Source organism: Choloepus didactylus, chromosome 22, assembly GCF_015220235.1.
Source record: "Choloepus didactylus isolate mChoDid1 chromosome 22, mChoDid1.pri, whole genome shotgun sequence".
Taxonomy (NCBI): Eukaryota; Metazoa; Chordata; class Mammalia; order Pilosa; family Megalonychidae; genus Choloepus; species Choloepus didactylus.
In genome coordinates, this window is record NC_051328.1 from 22,268,153 (window position 1) to 22,291,237 (window position 23,085).

General features: G+C 38.4%; 2 protein-coding genes across 3 annotated transcripts in view; one reads left to right on the forward strand and one right to left on the reverse strand.

The window, feature by feature from the left end:
• KCTD19 (potassium channel tetramerization domain containing 19) overlaps positions 1-5,526 on the reverse strand; it is a 30,655-nt gene extending 25,129 nt beyond the window's left edge. Inside the window, exons 1-3 of the mRNA XM_037815489.1 lie at positions 5,430-5,526; positions 5,324-5,382; positions 1,073-1,369 (exon numbers count right to left, since the gene is read on the reverse strand). Of these exons, the coding sequence (XP_037671417.1) occupies positions 1,073-1,369; positions 5,324-5,382; positions 5,430-5,526 (453 nt within the window). The remainder of the gene's footprint in view (positions 1-1,072; positions 1,370-5,323; positions 5,383-5,429) is intronic.
• Positions 5,527-5,665: 139 nt separating this feature from the next.
• Positions 5,666-23,085, forward strand: part of LRRC36 (leucine rich repeat containing 36) — a 91,893-nt gene continuing 74,473 nt past the window's right edge. Inside the window, exon 1 of one of the 2 annotated variants that reach the window (XM_037816153.1) lies at positions 5,666-5,735. In XM_037816153.1, the coding sequence (XP_037672081.1) occupies positions 5,666-5,735 (70 nt within the window). Of the gene's footprint in view, positions 5,736-5,823; positions 5,837-23,085 lie in introns of those variants that run through there. The other variant, XM_037816154.1, reaches the window with a different exon arrangement.

Genomic DNA, 23,085 nt, shown 5'->3' on the forward strand with positions numbered 1-23,085 from the left:
AAATGCACTACACCAAAGCTAAATATCAATACTAAGGGGATATAAAGGAGGGGTATGGGGTCTTTTTTTTTCTTTCTTTCTGGAAGAAATGGGGATGTTCTCATATAGATTGTGCTGGTGCATAACTATGTGATTATACCAGGAGCCAATGATTGTACACTTAGGATGGACTGTATGGTGTGTGAATAAAACTGTTAAAAAAAACAACCATCAAAAAAACCCAAATATGGAGTATGACATTTTCTCATTCCTCCATGACCAGGTACACATGGTCTACCTCAAATTTCTTCTAAGCAGCATTGCGGGGCACAGTTGGTGGCCCACTGAGCTGCACTGAAGTTTGCTGGGTTAGCACTTATGGAGTCGGAGATAACAACAGCTCGTCCAGACAGTGGGATTAATGTACAGCATGGCCAAGGATCCTTCCCAGTCATAATATTTAGCTCTTCCAGGTTAAAAAAAAATCACTGTTCAAAAACTACAGAATAAACTACTTAAGATTGGTCACAGGAATGATTTTGTTTGGTGCTGTTAATCACAACAAGAAAACAACGAGTCTCTCAGAAAACAGGGAGGTGAGGGCACAGGACAGATTTTGCAGTTTGGAGGACATTTTTTGCTTTGCCCTGAGTGAATGCTGGATACCTAACAGGCACAATGTGAAATAACATTCTTGATGAATCTTTTAGATTTTAAATCTCAGACACAGTATGTGCAGCAAACCCTGCAATTTCTAAAGTTTTCTCCTTTTGAAATTCAACAACAAAAACAAAAAGCTTAAACTAAAGTTTCCAAGAGCCAACCCCACTTTACACCTCTCAGAGAGTAAGTGCTTAAGTCCCATCCTGGGTCCCTGGTGGCTGCTGATTTAGATAAGGCAGAGTCCAGATGAAATCCTGTATTAAGAACATGCAATCAGCAGTGTATTGTTTGTTAGTTTACCTCAGTCATCACCATCACACTTGCCCATTAAGAGGGTCATCTCAGCCACCAGCATATGAAAGGGGACAGCACTTAGTGATGTAAGGCCTGTGCCACTGACCACCACTCCTGGAAGATGAGGGCATCTTACCTGCAGCAAAGGCATCAGCTGCAAACCCAGTGCTTGTTCATAGAGCAAGTTCAGTTCTGCACAACTGGAAAAGGAGAGTTTGGAGGTGTAGAGGTAATAGTGTACATGCCTAAACGTGGACCCGTCTCTGTCAATAAACAGCCGCTGGTTTTCCGAAGAGGTAAATGTTGAAGCCTCTTTCCACAGCAGGGAGTCTGGGAACTGAGAGAGTTTGCTTCTAGGAACCGAGAAATGCCAGCCACCAACGTTGAAATGAAACAAATGCTCTGCTGATTCATGAGGCATGCCAGTCTCCTCCTAAAGGGAGAATGAAAAGAGAGTCATGCAAAAAAAAGAAATAAAAGGCATCTAGATTAGAAAGGAAGAAGTGACATGATCCCTATTCACAGATGACATGATCTTGTATATAGGAAATCTTAGAGAATCCACTAAAAACTATTAGAACCAGTAAAAGAGTTCAGCAAGATTGAAGGGTGCAAGATCAATATAAAAATGAATTATCTTTATATCCTAGCAGTGAACAATCCAAAAATGAAATTAAGAAAACAATTCCATTTATAATAGCATCAAAAAATAAATTAGGAATAAATTTAATAAAAGAAATGCAATACATGTACTCTGAAAACTATAAAATATCATTGAAAAAAATTTAAAAAGACTTCAGTACATGGGAAAACATCCCATGTTCATGGATCAGTAGACGTAATATTGTTAAGATAGCAATACTCCCCAAATCGATTTACAGATTCAACACAATCCCTATGAAAATCCTATCTGCTTTTTTTTTTTCCCCAGGAAATTGACAACTGGATCCTAAAATTCATATGGAACTTCAAGGGACACTGAATAGCCAAAACAATCTTGAAGAAGAACAAACTTAGAGGATTCACACTTCCAATTTTAAAAACTTACCCCAAAGCTACTGTAATCAAGAGTGCGGAACTGGCATAAGGATAAATATATAGACTTCTATATAGTTATTTTTATATATAGCTAAATATGTATAAATTTATATAATGGAATAGTATGGAAAGTCCAGAAATAAACCCTGACATTCATGGTCAATTGAATTTTGACATGCCAAGACTATTCAATAGGGAAAGAACAGTTGCTTCAACAAATGGTGCTGGGACAAATGGAAATCCACATACAAAAGAAAGAAGTTGGACACCTACCTCACACCATACACAAAAATTAACTCCAAATAGATCAGAGGTTTAAACTGAAGAGCAAAAACTATAAGACTCTTACAAGAAAACATGGGAGAAAATCTTCATGACTTTGGATTAGGCAACACCATCTTAGATATGAAATAAAAAGCACAAGTGACAAAATAAAATATAAATTGTACTTCAGCAAAATTAAAATAAGTTGTGCTTCAAAGCACACTATCAAGAAAGTGAAAAGACAACTTACAGAATGGAACAAAATATTTGCAAATCATATATTTCATAAGGGACTTGTATCTAGAATACATATTGAACACTTACAGCCAATAATAAAAAGACAACTCATTGTTAGCTGTCAGGGAAATGCAAATCAAAACCACAAGATACCACCTCACACCCATTTGTATGGCTATAATAAAAAAAGACAGACAATAACAGTGTTGATGAGGACGTGGAGAAATTGGAACCCTCACACAATACTGGTGGGAATGTGACAATGTCACAGACACTTTGGAAAACGATGTGGCAGTTTATCAAACAATAAAACATAGAGTTACCATATCACCCAGCAATTTCACTCCTAGATATATACCCAAGAGAAATGAAAACAATGTCCACGCAAAAACTTGTAGAGAATGTTCATAGCAGCATTATTCATAATAGTCCCAAAATGGAAACAAACCAAATATCCAACAATTCATGAATGGACAAACAGAATGTAGTATATCCACGCAATGGAATATTATTAGGCAATGAAAAAGAACGATGTACTGACATGGAAGAATCTTGTAAGCATTATACTAAGTGAAAGAAGCCAGCCACAAAAGAACACATATTGTATGATACCATGAAATGTTTAGAATATAAAAATTTTATAGAGATAGAAAGCAGATTAATGGTTGCCAGAGGTGGAAGTGGAGGTGGGGAGGTGTTGGGGGGAAATAGAGTGTCTGCTAATGGGTATGGGGTTTGTTTTTGGGGTGATGAAAATGTTCTAAAGTTGTTTGTGGTTATGGTTGCATAACTATTAACATACTAAAAACCATTGAATTGTACACTTTAAAATGGTGAATTGTATGTATGTGAATTATATCTCAATGAAGTTTTTTTTTTAAAAAAGAGTGTTATGATGAGGAGCTTCCCACCCCATGGAGCACAAGGAGAGCTTTCTTGGGAATCTATCTGCAGATTTGGGAATCTGGGAATCTATCTACATTATTGGGACCATAGTAGGGCAGCTGTGAGTGCCTTTTCATATCTACAAAGGCAGCACAGGTCATTAACCTTAGCCAGCTCATTGTTAAAAGTTCAAGGTCATCTATTCATAAATGAATTTTCTATCTTGCTTCAAGATGACCTAGCTTATTACCACCATGGAAAAGTAGAAAGCATCAACCACACAAACAATCTGTATCAGCTTTTAAAACAAACACCCAAAGAGTACCACCCTTGTAAAAAAAAAAAAAAAAAACTTAGAGTGGTAAACAGTACATACATTTTACCTTAAAAAGAACCATAAACAAATATTGAATTCTAGTTAACAATATGGATGCTGAAGGGATGGGGGTACAATGTACTGATATCTGTAACTATGAAATGCATAACAAGTCAGATGGATTGGTGGATAGATAGAGGGATGGATGATGGATAGACACGTGATAAAGCAAATACAGAAAAATGTTAATGGTAGAATCTAGGTGGTGGTTATATATATGTTCACTGAACAATTCTTTCAACCTCTGTAAATGTTTAAATTTTGCATAAAAATGTTTGGGGAAAAAAGGACTGTTAAAGTAAGAGGTGATTGCACAAGAAAGGAAAAGCCAACTTCTCCAACAAAAACCTGCATCCCCTATTTTGGCAGCTGAGGAGGGAAAGTGAATGCATGTGACAAAAGGTGGGATCCTTTTCTTGTAGTAAGCCTGGTCTAAAAAGTCAGAAAAAAAAAGAACAGTGATTATATATGCCACATTTGAGGCTGGAAGGGCTAAAGGGGGAATGAAGAGAAAGATTACAAACTGTAAAATGGTGTCATAACCCACAAAAGCAGAGCTAGAAAGCCAGTCTAACGAGGTAATTCGGGATTTTCTTTGAGTACTGACCCTCCTATGCATGGCTAAGGCTGAACATGACAAGCTGTGAGTAACTAAGGGCACCGAGGCAGGAAAGCACCAATTAGCAAGGATTCTTGATTTTGCTTTCTGTTCTTGGAGAACTAAGAGAGCAGGCAGTTCTCCTCAAAGTCTTAGTGGAGGTGCTCACAGTGAGCTGATTTCAGATGTCAAAGAAAGCCTGTGTCCTTAAGGTGAAGCTTCAGGCCTTAGTTCTTTCTTATTAAGGTCAGGATAAGAGGTTTGCCTCCTCCTTGCACACTAATTCCATCCACAGGCGGGCTCTCAAGAGGTGCCTGCTGGAGTGAGGACAGGAGTATAGAAGAAGGATGTGGCTGTTCTTTCCAGAATATTCTTCCCAAAGACTGCTTGGGGGCTGGTCAGCTCAGAACTATCCCAGCCTGGTAAGAGCCCTCAGTCACAGGCAAGCTTGGGAGGTGGAGGGGACTATGGTAGTTGAAGGACAAAAGGCTTCTTGCCAGACTGTCTGCAGGAAATGGGGTAGCCCGAAGATAGTCATCTGCACCCCATCCCTCAGAGCATCACTCTTTTCCACAATGACCCTGCCTTCTAGAGGAGCTCCTTCCAAAACAGAACCAACACCTCATGCTCTAAAGACAGGACCCCAATTCCTCCCAGCCAAGCTTCCCAATCTTTCAGATCAGGAGCACCCCATCGTGTTCCAGAGGCAGTCCCCATGCCTCAGAGCTGGAGCACCCCATTCCTCAGGTGAAGCAACTCCATGATGTCCCTGAGCTGAACCCTCAAAATCTCAGATCTGAAACCCCAACACCTTGTCCCAGAGTCACCATCCCCAAGTGCTGGGATATGAAGACCTCCACCCCTCCACAGAGGTACACCATCATCTGTCAGACCCGTAGCCCCCAAATCCCCAGAGTTGAAGCTCTTCGTCCCTCAAAGTAAGCGCACTCTTCCAACTCCCTTCAAGGCTGGAGCCACCCACCACCCACATGTCCTAGGGCCAGGCTCCCAACCCCATAGCCCTCATGCTGGGATATAAGGCCGCCATCTGCCGATTTGGTGGTTTTGGCGCTCCCGCCAGGGCGGGATCCATACCATAGTCCGGGATGCTGCGGCTGGCGGGCAGCCACGTGACCAGGACAGTAACGGCCTCCCGGGAGCGCGACAGCCGCGGGGGGCGGGGCGGGGGCATGACAGGGCGTGGCCAGGGGCGTGGCCGGAGCAGGCGCCTGGGCGGGGCCTGGCTGCGCAAGGCGGGGCTTGGTGCGAGCAGGAGGGCCTCGCGGGCGGCGGCAGGTGAGCGGCGCCGCGAGGCAGGCGGGCGGGCGGGGATGGCGGAGCAGTGGGATCTGGACGAGGAGGGCGTCCGCCGCCTGGGGGCGCTGACCCTGGAGCAGCCAGGTAGGGCCAGAGCGGGAGGTCCCTGGCGCGGGGCGCGGGATGTGAGGCCGCGGGAGTGTGGTGGGAGGCGGGAAATTGAGATGGAGATCCGGGAAACCGAGGTAGGGTCGGGGAACCGAAGCGGAGGAGGGATAATTGAGGCAGAGGGTGGGTAATTGAGGCGGAGGAGGGCGGAGGAGGGGTGATTGGGACGGAGGAGGGGTAATTGCGGAAGGGTTACACTGAGGTGGGGGCATTGAAGTAACAGGGACGTCTGGGCCAGAGGGCGAGGATTTGAGGGCGAGGAGGGGCATCTGAAGTAGAGAAGGAGAAACAGAATTACCTGCGGACACTGCGGCAGAGAACATCTAACTGGGCGGAGGAGGGGCGTCTGAACTAGTGGAGGGAAACGAGCTGGAAGAGGGCCACTGATGGGAGAAGGGAAATGCTGAGGAGGGCGTTTGAGGTGGGCCGTGTTGTTGAGGCGCTGAAGGGCATTAAATTTAGCAGTTTCTGAAACTTCTTACCCAGGAGGGCTTTTCCTGGTTGGGGTGAAATGGGAAAGGGTGTTCATCAGCCCTTCTCGTCATCCAGCCTGGGCTTCAGGTACTTGGCCATTCCTTTGATCCATCTGGGTGTGTAGCTTCCTTTTCAGAAAAGCTCAGAAAGGGGCCTGAGGTGAAAGGAATAGCAGTTGGAAGTATGATCTCTCATCGCTTAGGTCAGTGCTCCAGCCCTGCACCCAGCCCTAGGTATGGAACTAACTTACCGCCGACCCCACCTTTGACCCAGGGTCTGATTCATACAGCTTGCTTTGTGAGTGTTTAAGGAGTAAAAAAGTTGTAAATGTTTTCAGGGTTCATAATTTAACTCCAGCTTTCCCTAGATTCACTATATAATTAATGTCAGCTCCTGTGTTAAGTGCTTTACCTGCATTGTTCAATCCTGGTAACAAGCCTATGAGGTAGATGCTAATTTGTTCCCATTTTACGAATGAGTAAAATTAGGTTTAGACCTTTGCTCAAAGTCTCACAGCTGGTAAAGTGATGCAGCCAGGATTTATTAAGCTAAAGCTCTAATCGTAACAAAAAGTTGCCTTTCTTGCTTCCTCTAGTACTTTTCCTTGTGGGATATGAAATAACTTTGTTTTATTTTATTTGTAACCTTTTTAAAAAATTTCAAAATTAGTGCATGCTAGGAACAAACATTACATGGGGTGAATAAATAGGTTACTAATCTCTCCTTCCTTTCCACATATTCTTCCCCCAAGGTAACCAAAGATAATAGTTTGGCATGTGTGTAAATAGGTTGATATAGATATTTGGGTCTATTTTTTTCTTTTCCAAATTACTTTGAACTCCCCTGCTTTTACAGGTAAGCTAAGAAAAAGCTTTATTGGCTTGACATACTTCTGTGCCTTTCTTGCCTTATACATTAAAAAAAAAATATTTAATCATATTTTTTATTGTGGAATATAACTTATATTCATAGAAGTGATAACTTTCCAAGTGCAGTTTAACAAGTAGTTAGCAAATTTCAAAGAATGTTATGGGTTACAGTTCCATAGTTTCTGTATTTCCTTATTGTGAAATATAACATAAATACAAAACAGTAGTAACTTTCAAACTACAATTTAACAAGCAGTTATATAGGAAATTTCCAAAAATGTTGAGTTACAGTACCATAGTTTCAGTTATTTCCTTGTTGTGAGATATAACATATATACAAAAAGGTGATAACTTTCAAATTACAATTTAACAAGTAGCTATACAACAAGTTTCAAAGAATGCTATAAGTTACAGTTCCACCATTTCAGTTCTTTCCTTCTAGCTACTCCAATACCCCAGCAACTAAGAAAAAGAAAATTATATAAAGATTCAGTATTCATAATCCTTTGTTAAATTCCATCTTGTCTATTTCTACCCCTTCCTCTAGTTCAATCACTTACCTGATCTTCTAGGCAGTGACTACCCTAACCTGTTCATGCTGAAAAGGGGTGTTGACATTATGGGAAAAGGGGACACATTTGGTTGATGTTCTTGAAGAGGCTTTTGCCTCTGGGTTTTGGGACTTAGCTGGCATAGGAGTTCTCTGGAGGATTTAAGTTTCTGAAGAACAAACTTAGTGAAATTATAGAGTCTCAGATAGGGATTCAGGTATTCTTTAACGTTTTCAGGACTACTGTTGGCTTGGGCTTATCATACTGTGGCCATTTGGCATATCTGGCTGAAGCTTGCTTAGGAGTAATCTCTAGGATAGCTGTCTTCTAAACTCTATCTGAAATCTCTTAGCCTTTCTTTCCTCCCTTTTGGTTAAAAAGGCATTCTCAACCCCTCGATTCCAGGGTCAGGCTCATCCCCAGAATCTGTCCCACATCACCAGGGAGACTCATTCATCTTGGGAGTCCTGTCCCACATCCCACCAGGGGAGGGTGATGAATTTATTCTCATGGTTGGATTTAGAGAGAGAAAGTCTACATTTGAGCAACAAAAGAAGTTCTCTGAAGGTGATATCTATGCATAATTATAGGTGGGCTTAGCCTCCCCTTTATAACCATAAGTTTCATAAGAGTAAGCTTCAAGATCACGGGCATGGCTTATAAAGTAGGGGCCTCCTAAGTTCATATAGCACATGTGTTGTCCACGATAATCCATCCCTATCTCACATTATCATCACTTAGTTGTACAATCTTCCATCACTCTACATTTTAAACAATTCTCATGACCCCAAACACTCCATAGCTCTTTTCAGCCCTTAATTATTTGTCCCTGGTATTTGTGTGGTACTAGTAAGGTATTCCTATTAATTATAGCCCCTAATATGCAATAGATAGATTTTTTCCCATATACCATCCTATTGTCAACTCTCTGCACCAGTGTCATACCTTAGAAGTGTATCATGCAAGAACCTATCCATATTTGTAGTGCTGATCTGTGGGATATATGCCTTTAAACAGCCCCTTTCAATGCTATTTGCCTTCAATACAGCTTTGAAACTTATAATCCCATTAACAAACAATCATCACCCCTATCCATTCCCATACCTTTGAACTGACCCTTATTCACATATCTGAGCATATTAGGTTATCATTCCCCCTTCACTAGACTCTGTCTTTCACTAGGTCCCCAATATTCTACATTATAAGACATTGATTTTACACTGTTCAGGGAGGTCATAGTAGGGGTAACATACAGTATCTCTCCTTTTGTCACTCAGCATTATATCTTCAGGGTTCATCCATGTTGCCATATGTGTCGGGATTTGTTCCTTCTTACTGCTGCATAGTATTCCATTGTATGTATATACCATATTTTGTTTATCCACTCATCTGTTGAAGGACACTTGGATTGTTTCCATCTCTTGACAATTGTGAACAATGCTGCTATGAACATTGGTGCATAAATGTATGTTTGTGTCACTGCTTTCAAATCTTCTGAGTATATACCAAGAAGTGGAATTGCCTGTTCATAGGGTAATTTGTTACCTAGTTTTCTGAGACACCGCCAAACTGTCTTCCAGAGTGGCTGTACCATTCATTATACAGTCCCACTAGCGGTGAATAAGAGTTCCAACTTCTCCACATCCTCTCCAGCATTTGTAGTTTCCTGTTTGATTGATGGCAGCCATTCTTATTGGTGTGAGCGGTTATCTTATTGTGGTCTTGATTTGCATCTCCCTAATAGCTAATGAAGATGAACATTTTTTCATGTGCTTTTTTAGCCATTTGTATTTCTTCTTCAGAGAAATGTCTTTTCATATCTTTTACCCATTTTATAATTGGGCTGTTTGTACTATTGTTGTTGAGTTGTAGGATTTATTTATATATGCTGGATATCAGTCTCTTATCAGATACATGGTTTCCAAAAATTTTCTCCCATTGCGTTGGCTGCCTCTTCACCTTTTTGACAAATTCCTTTTAGGTACAGAAGCTTTTGGTTTCGAGGACTTTCCATTTATCTTTTTTCTTTCATTGCTTGTGCTTTGGGTGTAAGGTCTAAGAAGCAACGTGCTAATACTAGGTCCTGAAAATGTTTCTATACATTATCTTCTGGTAGTTTTATGGTACTGTCTCTTATAATGAGGCCTTTGATCCCCTTTGAGTTAATTTTTGTATAGGGTGTGAGGTTGGGGTCCTCTTTCATTCTTTGTTTATAGCTATCCAGTTCTCCCAGCCCCTTTTGTTGAAGAGACTGTTCTGTCCCAGTTCAGTGGATTTGGGGGTTATCAAAAATCAGTTGACCATAGATCTGGGGGTCTATTTCCAAATTCTCCATTCAATTCCATTGATCAATGTGTCTATCTTTGTACCAATACCATGCTATTTTGACTACTGTGGCTTCATAATAGTCTTCAAAGTTAGGAAGTGTAAGTCCTCCCACTTTGTTTTTCTTTTTTAGAATTTTTTTTAGCAATTTGAGGCCCATTTCCCTTCCAAATAAATTTGATAACTAGCTTTTCCAAGTCTGCAAAGTAGGTTGTTGGAATTTTAATTGAAATTGCATTGAATCTGTAGATCAGTTTGGGTAGGATTGGCATCATGACGATGTTTAGCCTTCTTATACGTGAACACGGAATATCTTTCCATCTCTTTAGGTCCCCTTTGATTTCTTTTAGTAAAGCTATGTAAGTTTCTGTGTAGAGGTCTTTTAAGTCCTTGGTTAAGTTTATTCCTAGGTACTTGATTTTTTTAGCTACTATTGTGAATGGAATCTTTTTCTTGAGAGTATTTTCCATTAGGTCATTTCTGGTGTATAAGAACATTATCGACTTATGTGGATTTAATCTTGTTTGCTAAATTTATTATCTCAAGTAGCTTTGTCATTGATTTCTCAGGATTTTTCAAATATAAGATCACATCATTTGAAATAATAACAGTTTTACTTTTTCCTTTTCAATTTGGATGCCTTTTATTTCTTTGTCTTGCTGGATTGCTTTGGTTAGAACTTCTAGCACAATGTTGAATAACACTGGTGCCAGCAGGCATCTGTGTCTCATTCCTGATCTTAGAGGGAATGCTTTCAGTCTCTCACCATTGAGTACTATGCTGGCTGCGGATTTTTCATGTATGCCTTTTATCATATTGAGGAAATTTCCTTCAATTCCTACCTTTTGAAGTTTTTTTTTTTAATTAAAAAGGGATACTGAATTTTGTTAAATAGTTTTTCAGCCATCTATTGAGATGATCATTTGATTTTTCCCTTTTGATATGTTAATGTGTTGTATTACATTGATTGATTTTCTTATGTTGAATCACCTTTGCATGCCTGGGATGAACTCCACTTGGTCATGGTGCATGATTTTCTCAATATGTCTTTGGAATCAATTTGCAAGTATTTTGTTGAGAATTTTTGCATCTATATTCATTAGGGAATTTGGCCTGTAATTTTCCTTTCTTGTAGCATCTCTATCTGGTTTTGTTATTAGAATGATGTTGGCTTCATAAAATGGGTTAGGTAGTGTTCCTTTATCTTCAATTTTTTAAAAGAGTCTGAGCAGAAATGATGTCAATTCTTTTTGGAAAGTTTGGTAAAATTCCCCTGTGAAGGATTTGAGGGGCAAGATGGCAGACTGGTGAGCTGTATGTTTTAGTTACTCCTCCAGGAAAGTAGGTAAAAAGCCAGGAACTGCGTGGACTGGACACCACAGAGCAATCTGTCTTTGGGCATACTTCATACAACACTCATGAAAACGTGGAACTGCTGAGATCAGCGAAATCTGTAAGTTTTTGCGGCCAGGGGACCCGCGCCCCTCCCTGCCAGGCTCAGTCCCGGGGGAGGAGGGGCTGTCAGCTCCAGGAAGGAGAAGGGAGAATTGCAGTGGCTGCTCTTATCGGAAACTCATTCTACTGATTCAAACTCCAACCATAGGTAGACTGAGACCAGACACCAGAGACTTTGAGAGCAGCCAGCCCAGCAGAGAGGAGACAGGCATAGAAAAAAAACAACACGAAAAACTCCAAAATAAAAGCAGAGGATTTTTGGAGTTCTGGTGAACACAGAAAGGAGAAGGGCGGAGATCAGGCCTTGAGGCGCATATGCAAATCCCGAAGCAAGGCTGATCTCTCTGCCCTGTGCACCTTTCCTTAATGGCCCTGGTTGCTTTGTCTATTAGCATTTCAATAACCCATTAGATCTCTGAGGAGGGCCGTTTTTTTTTTTTTTTTTTTTTAAATCCTTTTTGCTTTTTCTAAAACAATTACTCTAAGAAGCTCAATACAGAAAGCTTCAAAGAATTGAAATTTGGGCACGTCAAGTCAAGAGCAGAACTAAGAGAGCTCTGAGACAAAAGGCAATAATCCAGTGGCTGAGAAAATTCACTAAACAACACAACTTCCCAAGAAAAGGGGGGTGTCCGCTCACAGCCACCATCCTGGTGGACAGGAAACACTCCTGCCCATTGCCAGCCCCATAGCCCAGAGCTGCCCCAGACAACCCAGTGTGACGGAAGTGCTTCAAATAACAGGCACACACCACAAAACTGGGCGTGGACATTAGCCTTCCCTGCAACCTCAGCTGAATGTCCCAGAGCTGGGAAGGGGGAGCAGTGTGAATTAACAGAGCCCCATTCAGCCATCATTTGAGCAGACTGGGAGCCTCCCAACACAGCCCAGCAGCCCAGAACTGCCCTGGGGGGACGGCACTCACCCGTGACATAGCACAGTCATCCCTCAACAGAGGACCAGGGGGTGCACAGCCTGGAAGAGGGACCCACTAGCAAGTCTCAGGAGCCATACGCCAATACCAAGGACTTGTGGGTCAGTGGCAGAGACAAACTGTGGCAGGACTGAACTGAAGGATTAGACTATTGCAGCAGCTTTAGAACTCCAGGATCATCAGGGAGATTTGATTGTTAGGGCCACCCCCCCTCCCCGACTGCCCAGAAACATGCCCCACATACAGGGCAGGCAACACCAACTATACACGCAAGCTTGGTACACCAATTGGGCCCCACAAGACTCACTCCCCCACTCACCAAAAAGGCTAAGCAGGGGAGATCTGAGGTCACTCTGGTGGGCACTCTTACGCACACTTTAGACAACCCTTTTAGGTTCTAAAGAATTGGGGTAGCTGCTGGTGGATACCTGAAACTATCAAACTACAACCCAGAACCCATGAATCTCGAAGACAGCTGTATAAAAATGTAGCTTATGAGGCGTGACAATGGGATTGGGAAAGCCATAAGGACCACACTCCACTTTGTCTAGTTTATGGATGGATGAGTAGAAAAATAGGGGAAGGAAACAAACAGACAAAGGTACCCAGTGTTCTTTTTTACTTCAATTGCTCTTTTTCACTCTAATTATTATTCTTGTTATTCTTGTGTGTGTGCTAATGAAGGTGTCAGGGATTGATTTGGGTGATGAATGTACAACTATGTAATGGTACTGTGAACAATCGAAAGTACGATTTGTTTTGTATGACTGCGTGGTATATGAATATATCTCAATAAAATGAAGATTGAAAAAAAAAAAAAGCACAGCAGTCACTCTTTGGGGAGAATGACTGGGGAGACTTTCATGTCTATTCAGTACTTTTCTATCCTGTTGGACTTTTCTTATTATGGGACAAGTGTTAAGTGTTACTTTAAAAAAAATATCCAAAGAGATAATCCTGGTGATGCAGTTATGGGCCTTTTTGGTTTTTCCTTTGTTATATTTCTCTGTATTTTAAAATTTCAATAAATGTGACCACCGTCCTTTGTCAGATAGAAACTTTTCATTTTAGTCAAGTTTATTTTTTCCAGCACTTGTATCCCTCTGTTTATTTTTTAGACAGTTTTATTCACACACCATACATTCCATCCTAAGTAAACAATCAGTGGTTCCTGTGTAATCACATAGTTATGCATTCACCAATGCTATCTATATGAAGACATTTGTATTTCTTCCACAAAGAAAGAGGGAGAGGCAAAAAAAAAAAAATGCAAAAAAAAAAGCAAAAAAAAGGAATGACAACTAAAAAGCAACAAAAATAAAAATAAAAATAAAATAAAAAGTCAGACAACAATACCAACACCAAGAATCCCATACCCCTCCCTTATATCCCCCTCTTACAGACATTTAGCTTTGGTATATTGCCTTTGTTACAATTAATGGAAGAATATTGCAATGTTACTGTTAAGTATAGACTTTTTTGCATCGATTGTATTTTTTCCCCAATAACATCCCATTCTTAACACCTTGCAAAGTTGATATTCATTTGTTCTCCCTCATGTAAAAACATTATATTTGTACATTTAATCACAATCATTGACAACTCTAGATTTCACCAAGTTATACTGTCCCAGTCTTTATCTTCTATCTCCTTCTGGTGTCCTACATGCCCCTAACCATCCTCTTTCAACCATACTCACAGTCATCTTTGTTCAATGTACTTACAGTATTGGACTACCATCACCCAGTATTGTGTTATCCATTTCTGGATCTATTCAGTTAATCCTGTTGAACATTCTGTACTCCTTCAGCATCAAGTGCCTGATCTTTACCCTCTTTCTATCTCCCGGTATCTTCATTTCTACACTCTTCTCTAAACCTATCTCTCCTGTCTTTTCCTATCTGTCTGTAGCATTCCCTTTAGTACTTCTTGTAGAGGAGGTCTCCTGTTCACAGACTCTCTCAGTGTCTGTTTGTTTGCAAATATTTTAAATTTGCCATCATTTTTGAAGGATAGTTTTGCCAGATATAGAATTCTTGGTTGGCAGTTTTTCTCTTTCAGTATCTTGAATATGTTATACCACTGCCTTTTTGCCTCCATGGTTTCTACTGAGAAATCCACTCTTAGTTTTATTGAGCTTCCTTTGTATGTGATGGATTGCTTTACTCTTGTTGCTTTCAGAATTCTTTGTTTTTGACATTTGACAATATGATTAGTAAGTGTCTTGGAGTAGGTCTATTGGGATCTGTTTTCTTTGGGGTATGCTATGCTTCTTGGACCTGTAATTTTATGTCTTTCATAAAAGATGGGAAATTTGCATTGATTATTTCCTCTATTATTCTTTCTGCCCTTTTGCTCTTCTCTTCTCCTTCTGGGACACCTATAATATATAGATTCATGTGCTTTATGTTGTCATTCAGTTCCCTGCACCCCTGCTCATATTTTTCCATTCTTTTCATTATATGTTCTTTTCTGTGTAAGATTTCAGATGTCCTGTCCTCTAGCTCAGCAGTCCTTTCTTCTGCCTCTCCAAGTCTGCTGTTGAATGTCTCCTTTGTGTTTTTCATCTCTTCTGTTGTGCCTTTCAGTCCCGTAAGTTCTGCCATTTGTTGTTTCAAGCTTACGAATATTTCCTTATGGTCACCCAGTGTCTTCTTTGTACCTTTCATCTCTTTTGTCACATTTTCTTTCAACTCATTTATTTGATTTATAAGATTTATTTGAACAACTTTAATTAGTTGTTTCAACTCCTGAATCTCATTTGAGGTGTTAGTTTGTTCCTTTGACTGGCCCATATCTTCGTGTTTCCTGGTGTGGCTTGTAATTTTTTGCTGTCTAGGCATCTGGTTTTCTTGATTACTTTATTCTGGAGGTTGTTTTCTCTCTTATGCCTTGGGCTTTCTTGTTGGTTTTCTTTGATCTATATATTTCTTTGCTTCTCTCACTGGTATCAATGATAGGCTGTTGTCACGGGAGAGAGGGCATCTGGAAAACCTCTGTTAGCTGGGAAGTCTCGTGACTGGTGTCTGCTTGCTCCCAGGTTGTGTTTCAAAATGGCAGTCTCTAAAATGTTGACATCTGCTTTCAACGGCCATCTTCAAAATGTCTCTCTAAGCTGCAGTTCTGAGGTCCTTCTGTTTGTGAGCTCATTTCTAAGACTCCAGTGAACTAATCAAGACCAGCACTGAATAGACGGGGCCACACCTCCATGGAAACATTCAGTCAGAGATCACACCCTAACTAAAGGTGTCACTCATAGTTTGGTGGGTCACATCTCCATGGAAACAACCTAATCCCAATATCCCATGAGATTGAATTAAAAGATCATGGCTTTTTCTTGGGGGACATAACATATCCAAATTGGCACAGGACCTTATCAAAAATCAGTTGACCATAGATCTGGGGATCTATTTCCAAACTCTTGATTCAATTCTGTTGATCAATATGTCTATCTTTGTGTCAGTACCATGCTGTTTTGACCACTGTGGCTTTATAGTAGACTTTGAAGTCAGGAACTGTAAGTCTTCCCACTGTGTTCTTCTTTTTTAGAATGTTTTAGCAATTTGAGGTCACTTTCCCTTCCAAATAAATTTGATAACTAGCTTTTCCAAATCTGCAGAGTAGGTTGCTGGAATTTTAATTGGAATTGCATTGAATCTGTAGATCAGTTTGGGTAGAACTGACATCCTAATGATGTTTAGCCTTCTTATCTGTGAACACGGAATATCTTTCCACCTCTTTAGGTCCTCTTTGATTTCTTTTAGTAAGGTTTTGTAATTTTATGTTAGAGGTCTTTTAAGTCCTTGGTTAAGTTTATTTCTAGGTACTTGATTTCTTTAGTTGGCAAACCAAGAATTTTATATCCGGTGAGACTTTCTCTCAAAACTGAGGGTGAAATTAAGACATTCCCAGATAAACAATGCTAAAGGGTGTTCTTAAGACTGAAAGGAAAGGACACTAGATAATGGTTCAAAGTAGCATAGAGAAATACAGACTCTTATAAAGGTAACCATTTAGATAATTATAAATGCCAGTATTATTGTATTATATTGTTTGGTATGTAACTCCACTTCTTACTTCCTATAGGTGATAAATTGCAAATGCACAGAAAGTAATGATAAAATAATCTGTGGTGTTAGAACACAATATACAAAGGTTTAAGTGGTAACAAGTACAAAAAAAGATGGGGGGATGGAGGGATATAGAAAAGTATATGTGTATGCTATTGAAGTCAAGTTGGTATCAAGCCAAATATGATTGCTATATATTTAAGATGTTAAATTTTAACCCCATGGTAACCACAGAGAAAATATATGAAAAATATATCCAGATAGAAAAAAGAAGGCATACAATATGGTACATGCACAAAAAAATAAAATAAATATGAAAGTAGGCATTAACAAAAAAATCGAGAGACAGAAATGGTTTGAAACTTAAAGAGGTTAAATAGCAAAATGGCAGAAGAAATTACTGCATAATCAGTAGTGACTTTAAATGTAAATGGATTAAATTCTCCAGTCAAAGGGCAGAGATTGGCAGAATGGATAAAAAAGTATCACTCAACTATATGGTATCTGCAAGAGACTCACCTCAAATTCAAAGATACAAGTAAGTTGAAAGTAAAAGGATGGAAAAAATATATACCATGCAAGTAGTAATCAAAAGAGAGCTGGGGTAGCTATACTAATATCGGATAAAATAAACTTTAAGTAAAAAACAGTTACAAGGGACAAAGAAGGGTATTATATACTGATAAAAGGGTCAATTTAACAAGAACATGTAATAATCATAAATATATATGCACCCAAGAGCAGAGCCCCAAAATATATGAAGCAATTACTGACAGATTTGAAAAGGAGAAATTGACAATTCTACATCAATAGAAGGAGACTTTAATATACCACTTTCAATAATGGATAGAACATCTAATCAAGAGATCAGTAAGGAAATGCAAGACTTGACTTAACAGACATATATATAACACTTCACCCAAGAACAAAAGAATACACATTCTTCTTGAGTACACGTGGTTCATTCTCCAGGATAGACTGTATGTTAGGTCACAAAACAAGCCTTAATAAATAAAAAAATATTGAAATCATACAGTGTAGTGAAGCTAGAAATCAGTAACAGAAGGAGAACTGGAAAATTCACAAATATGTGGAAATTAAACAACAGATCCTTAAACAACCAGTGGGGTAAAGAAGAATCACAAGGGAAATTACAAAATGTCTTCAGGTGAATGAAAATGAAAATACAACATACTAAAATTTATGAGATGCAGCAAAGGCCATTCTATGAGGCAAATTTACAGCTCTAAATGCTTACATTAAAAAAGGAAGGCTTCAAATCAGAGACATAACTTCAAAACAGGAAGAACTAGAAAAAGAAGAGTAAATTAAATTGAAAGTGAGCATTAGGAAAGAAATAACAAAGATTAGAGCAGAGATAAATGGAGAAAAATAAACAAAGAAAAGAATCAACAAAACCAAAAGTTGGTTGTTTGAAAAGATCAATAAAATTGACAAAACTTTAGCTAGACTGACAGGAAAAAAGAGAGAGGATATAAATAATGAATATCAGAAATAAAAGGGGGGGCATTATCACTGACCCCACTGAAATAAAAAGGACTATAAGAGAATACCATGAGCAATTGTGTGCCAATAAATTAGATATCCCAGATGAACTGTACAAATTCTTAGAAACACACAAACTACTTACGCTGACTTAAGAAGAAATAGAAAATCTCAGCTCACCAATTACTAACAGAGATTGAATCAGTAATAAAAAAAAAACCTCCCAACAAAGAAAAGCGTTGGACCAGATGGCTTTGTAGAGGAATTTTACCAAACATTTTAAGAAGACCTAACTCCAGTTCTGCTCAAACTCTTCCAAAAAATTGGAGAAGAAAGAACACTTCCTAATTCATTCTACAAGACTTCATACCAAAGCCAGATAAAGATACCACATGAAAATTACAGACCAATATCTCTTATGATTATAGATGCAGAAGTCCTCAACAAAATACCAGCAAACTGAATAACAGGAAATTTAAAAAATTATATACCATGAGCAAGTGGGATTTATCTCTGGTATGCAAGGTTGGTTCAACATAAGAAAAACAAAACAGTTAATGTAATACATCACATTAACAGAACCTAAGAAAAAAACATGATCATCTCAATTGATGCAGACAAGGCATTTGACAAAATCCAGCACCTTTTCTTGATAAAAAACACTTAGAACACTAGAAATAGAAGGAAATTTCCTCAACATGGTAAAGGGCATATGTGGAAAACCCATAGCTAACTTCCTAATTAACACTGAAAGATTGAAAGCTTTCCCTCTTAGATCAGGAACAGACAAGAATGCCCACTGTCACCATGTGTATTGATCAAGGTTCTCTCAAGAAATGGAACTGACAGGAGATATATGTGAATATTATGAGATTTTTATAAGAATTGTGTCGCTGACTGTGGGGATGCACAAGTCCGAATTCCATAGGGCACACTACAAGCTGGGAACTCTGATGAAGGTTCTTAATGAGTTATCCAGGAGAAGCTGTCTGGCTGAAGGAGAGATGGAAACTCTCTCTTCTGACTGCTGAAAACATCACTTTTCCTTTTAAAGCCTTCAACTGATTAGATGAGGTGTCTCTTGCTGTTGAAGGCAATCTCCTCAGTTGATTATAGATGTAATCAGCCATATAATCAACTTACTGATAATTTAAGTCCATAAAATGTCCTCAAAGTAACAATAAGGGCAGTGTTTGCTTAACCAAACAGCTGGACACCATCCCCTGGCCTAAGTTGACACATGAACCTAAACATCACAACCTTGTTATGCAACATTGTACTGGAAGTTCTAGCCAGAGCAATTAGACAAAAAAAAGAAATGAAAGCCATCTGAAGTGGAAAGGAAGATGTTAGACTTTCCCTATTTGCAGATGATCTATTCCTATATACTGAAAATTCTGAAAAGTCCACAACAAAGCTCCTACAGCTAATAAATAAATTCAGCAAAGCAGTAGGGTACAAGATCAACACCCCAAAATCAGTAGGGTTTCTTTACACGAGCAATGAACAATCAGAAGAAGAAATCAAGACAAAAATTACATTTACAAGAGCAACTGAAAGAACCAAATGTCTAGGAATAAATCCAACCAAGGCTGTAAAGGATTTGTACACAGAAAAGTACAAAACATTGCTAAAAGAAATCAAAGAAGAACTAAATAAATTGAAGGACATTCTGTGTTCATCGATTGGAAGACTAAATATAGTTAAGATGTCAATCTTACCCAAAATGATTTATAGATTCAACACAACTCCAATCAAAATTCCAACAACCTTCTTTGCAGAATTGGAAAAGCCAGTCATCAAAAATATATGGAAGGGTAAAGGGCCCCAAATAGCCAAAGACATCTTGAAAAAGAAGAACGAAGTTAGAGAACTCCACTTCCCAATATCAAAAATTATCAAAAAGCCACAGTAATCAAAATAGCATGACACTGGCATGAAGACAGACATATAGACTGATGGAATCGAATTGAGAACTCAGAAATCAACCCTAACATTTATGGCCAACTGATTTCTGACAACGGGACAAAGAACACTCAACTGGGAAAGAATAGTCTTTCCACAAATGGTACTGGGAAAACTGGATCTCCAACTGAAAAAAAAAAAAAAAAAAAAAAGGAGGACCCCTACCTCACACATTATGCAAAAATAACTCAATATGGATCAAAGACCTAAATGTAAGAGCCAGAACTATAAAGCTCCTAGAAGAAAACTTAAGGAAGCATCTTCAGAACTCTGTTAGGCAATGGTTTCTTAGACTTTATACTCAAAGCACAAGTCACAAGAGGAAAAAATGGATAAATGGGACCTCATCAAAATTAAGAACTCTTGTGCCTTAAAGGACTTTATCATGAAAGTAAAACCACAACTTACAATACGTGATAATCTTTGGAAACCACATTCTGATAAAGGTTTAACATCCAGAATATAAAAAGAAATCCTTCAACAATAAAAATACAAACAAACCAATTTTAAAATGGCCAAAAGGCTTAAATACACATTTCTCCAAAGAAGATATATAGATGTCCAGAAAGCATGTGAATACATGCTCAACATTATTAGCCATTAGGGAAATACAAATCAAAATCACAATGAGATACCATTTCATAACCATTTGCTTGGCTGCTATTAAAAAATGGAACGTTACAAGTGTTGGAGAGGATGCAGAGAAATAGGAACACTATTTGTTGCTGGTGACAATGTAAAATGGTGCAGATGCTGTGGAAGACAGTTTCTTGGCTCCTCAGGAAGTTAAGTATAGAATTACCACAGGACTCGGTAATCCACTACGAGGTATATACCCAAAAGAATTGAAAGCAGGATATTGAACAGACGTTTGTGCAGCAAAGTTTGTAGCAGCATTATTCGCAACTGTCAAAAGATGGAAGCAACCCAAGTGTCCATCAACTGAAGAAGGGATAAACAAAATGTGATATATCCATACATGGAATATTATCCAACCATAAAAAGAAAAGAAGCTCTGATACATGTGATAACGTGGATGAACCTTGAAGACATCATGTTGAGGGAAATAAGCCAGATACAAAAGGACAAATTCTGTATGATCATATTGATAGGAAATAATTAGAATAAGCAAACTCAGAGTCAGAATCTAGAATATAGGTTACCAGGGTATGGAATGGGGATAGGGAATGGGAAGTTATAGCTTAAAATGTACAGGGTTCCTATGTGGAGCAATGGAAATATTTTGGTATTGGATGGCAGTAATGATAGCACAACATTGTGAATGTAATTAATAGCACTGAACTATATATCTGAATGTGGTTAAAAGGGGAAATGTTAGGTTGTATATATGGTAACAGATTAAAAATTAAAAAAAAAAAATCCATGAAACTGCACTACACAATGAACCCTAAGTTAAACCATGGACTATATTTAATAGTGCAATTATAAAAATGTGCTATCATCAATTGTAACATGTTCCACACCAATGCAAGATGTTAATAATAGGGTGGTATATGGGAATCCTATATTTTATGCATGATTGTTCTGTAAACCCACAACTTCTCCAATAAAGAGAAAAAAAAGGAAAAAAAAATGTACTTTTTAAAAAGACAGGATGTATGCAAGCATGTTTGTCAGCTGATGATAATCATTTAGTAGAGAAGGAAAATATGTAGCTATAAACTTTATTTTGGCTTTTAAAATAATTAAATTAATTGATTTATTATATGGGTAATATAATAATTGTACAGTGAAATATAGGTCTTGCTCACCCTCCCTGTTGTACATGTTCAGTTCCTCTTCCTAAAGGCAATCACTGTTACCAATATCTTGGAGAGCTTTCCAGAAATGTTCTCTACATATAAAAGCATATATATCACTTATAGTTTCTATTATGGTAGTTTTCAAATATGAACAAGAGTAGTGGTAGCAGAATAATGTACTTTTATCAACCTATTTCAGCAGTTCTCATCAATTCATGGCCAATCTTTCATCTACATCCAACCTATTCTCCATTACCCTCCTACTCTCCCTTTCCTCACACCGATTTATTTTGAAGAAAATTGCAGGTATATAATCTCACCCATAAATATTTCAGCATGTAGCTTCCAAAGATAAATACTCTTTTAAAATAAATCACATATAAAACCTAAAAATACTTAACAGTAATTCCTTAATATCATCAAATATCTACTCAGTGTTCTGTTTTTTGAATTACAATCCAAATAAGGTCCATACATTGCAATTGGTTGATATATGTCCTAAATCTCTTTTGATCTATGGTTGCTTCCTTTTTTACCCTTTGCATTTTCGTTTTGGAAGAAACTGGGTCATTTGTCCTGATGAGTTTACTACAATCTGGATTTTGCTTCTTACTTTACCAAGATGTTGTTTAATATTTTCCCCTCTTCCCTGTATTTCCTATAAATTGCTAGTTAGATGAGGCTTGATCAAATTCATATTTTATGTATTTTTTGCAATAGTACTTCATAAATGATAGTATGTGCTTCCAAGGTGATGGTGTAAATTTCCATCGGAGAAGATATAATGTCTGGTGGTAGTGTTTTTATGATACCTAGCCATTGAATATGATTGCCTAGGTCCATTAATTCATAATCATAATTCTTTCATTCTTTATTAGCTGAAATAAACTATTTGGTTACCCTGAGGTACAGTTTCTATAAAGTGATTTTTTTCACTTTATTTACCAGTTTTCAGAGTAATGAATAGTTTTCTTAGCATTCTCCAAAGGTGACCAGTGAGGCTTTATTTTCTCAGTATCATTATAAACTCATGAATTTAAATATATTTTACATGCTCCAGCCCATTGTAGTTATTATCATAAATGATGCTCAAATTGTCCCAGCTTTGACCACTCGGAGTACTTTTTTTTTTTCAGTTTCATTTATTGAAAACTCCTTCCTTGTCAGTATAAACAGGCTTTATTACAGATTATAAATTCAATTTCCAAATGAACTGTAAATGGTTTTCTATAGAGAGATTATTTGATTTGTTGTTTTCCTGAATAAAACATGTTTTTTGCCAGTGCGGTTATGTAGCCCATATATTAATATTGGAAGATTATTCTGTTGTTCTTGGCATCTATGATGTGCAACCTTTGATTTGTTCTCTGATTTATTTGTCTCTACTCTCTCTAATAAACACTGAAACTGAATG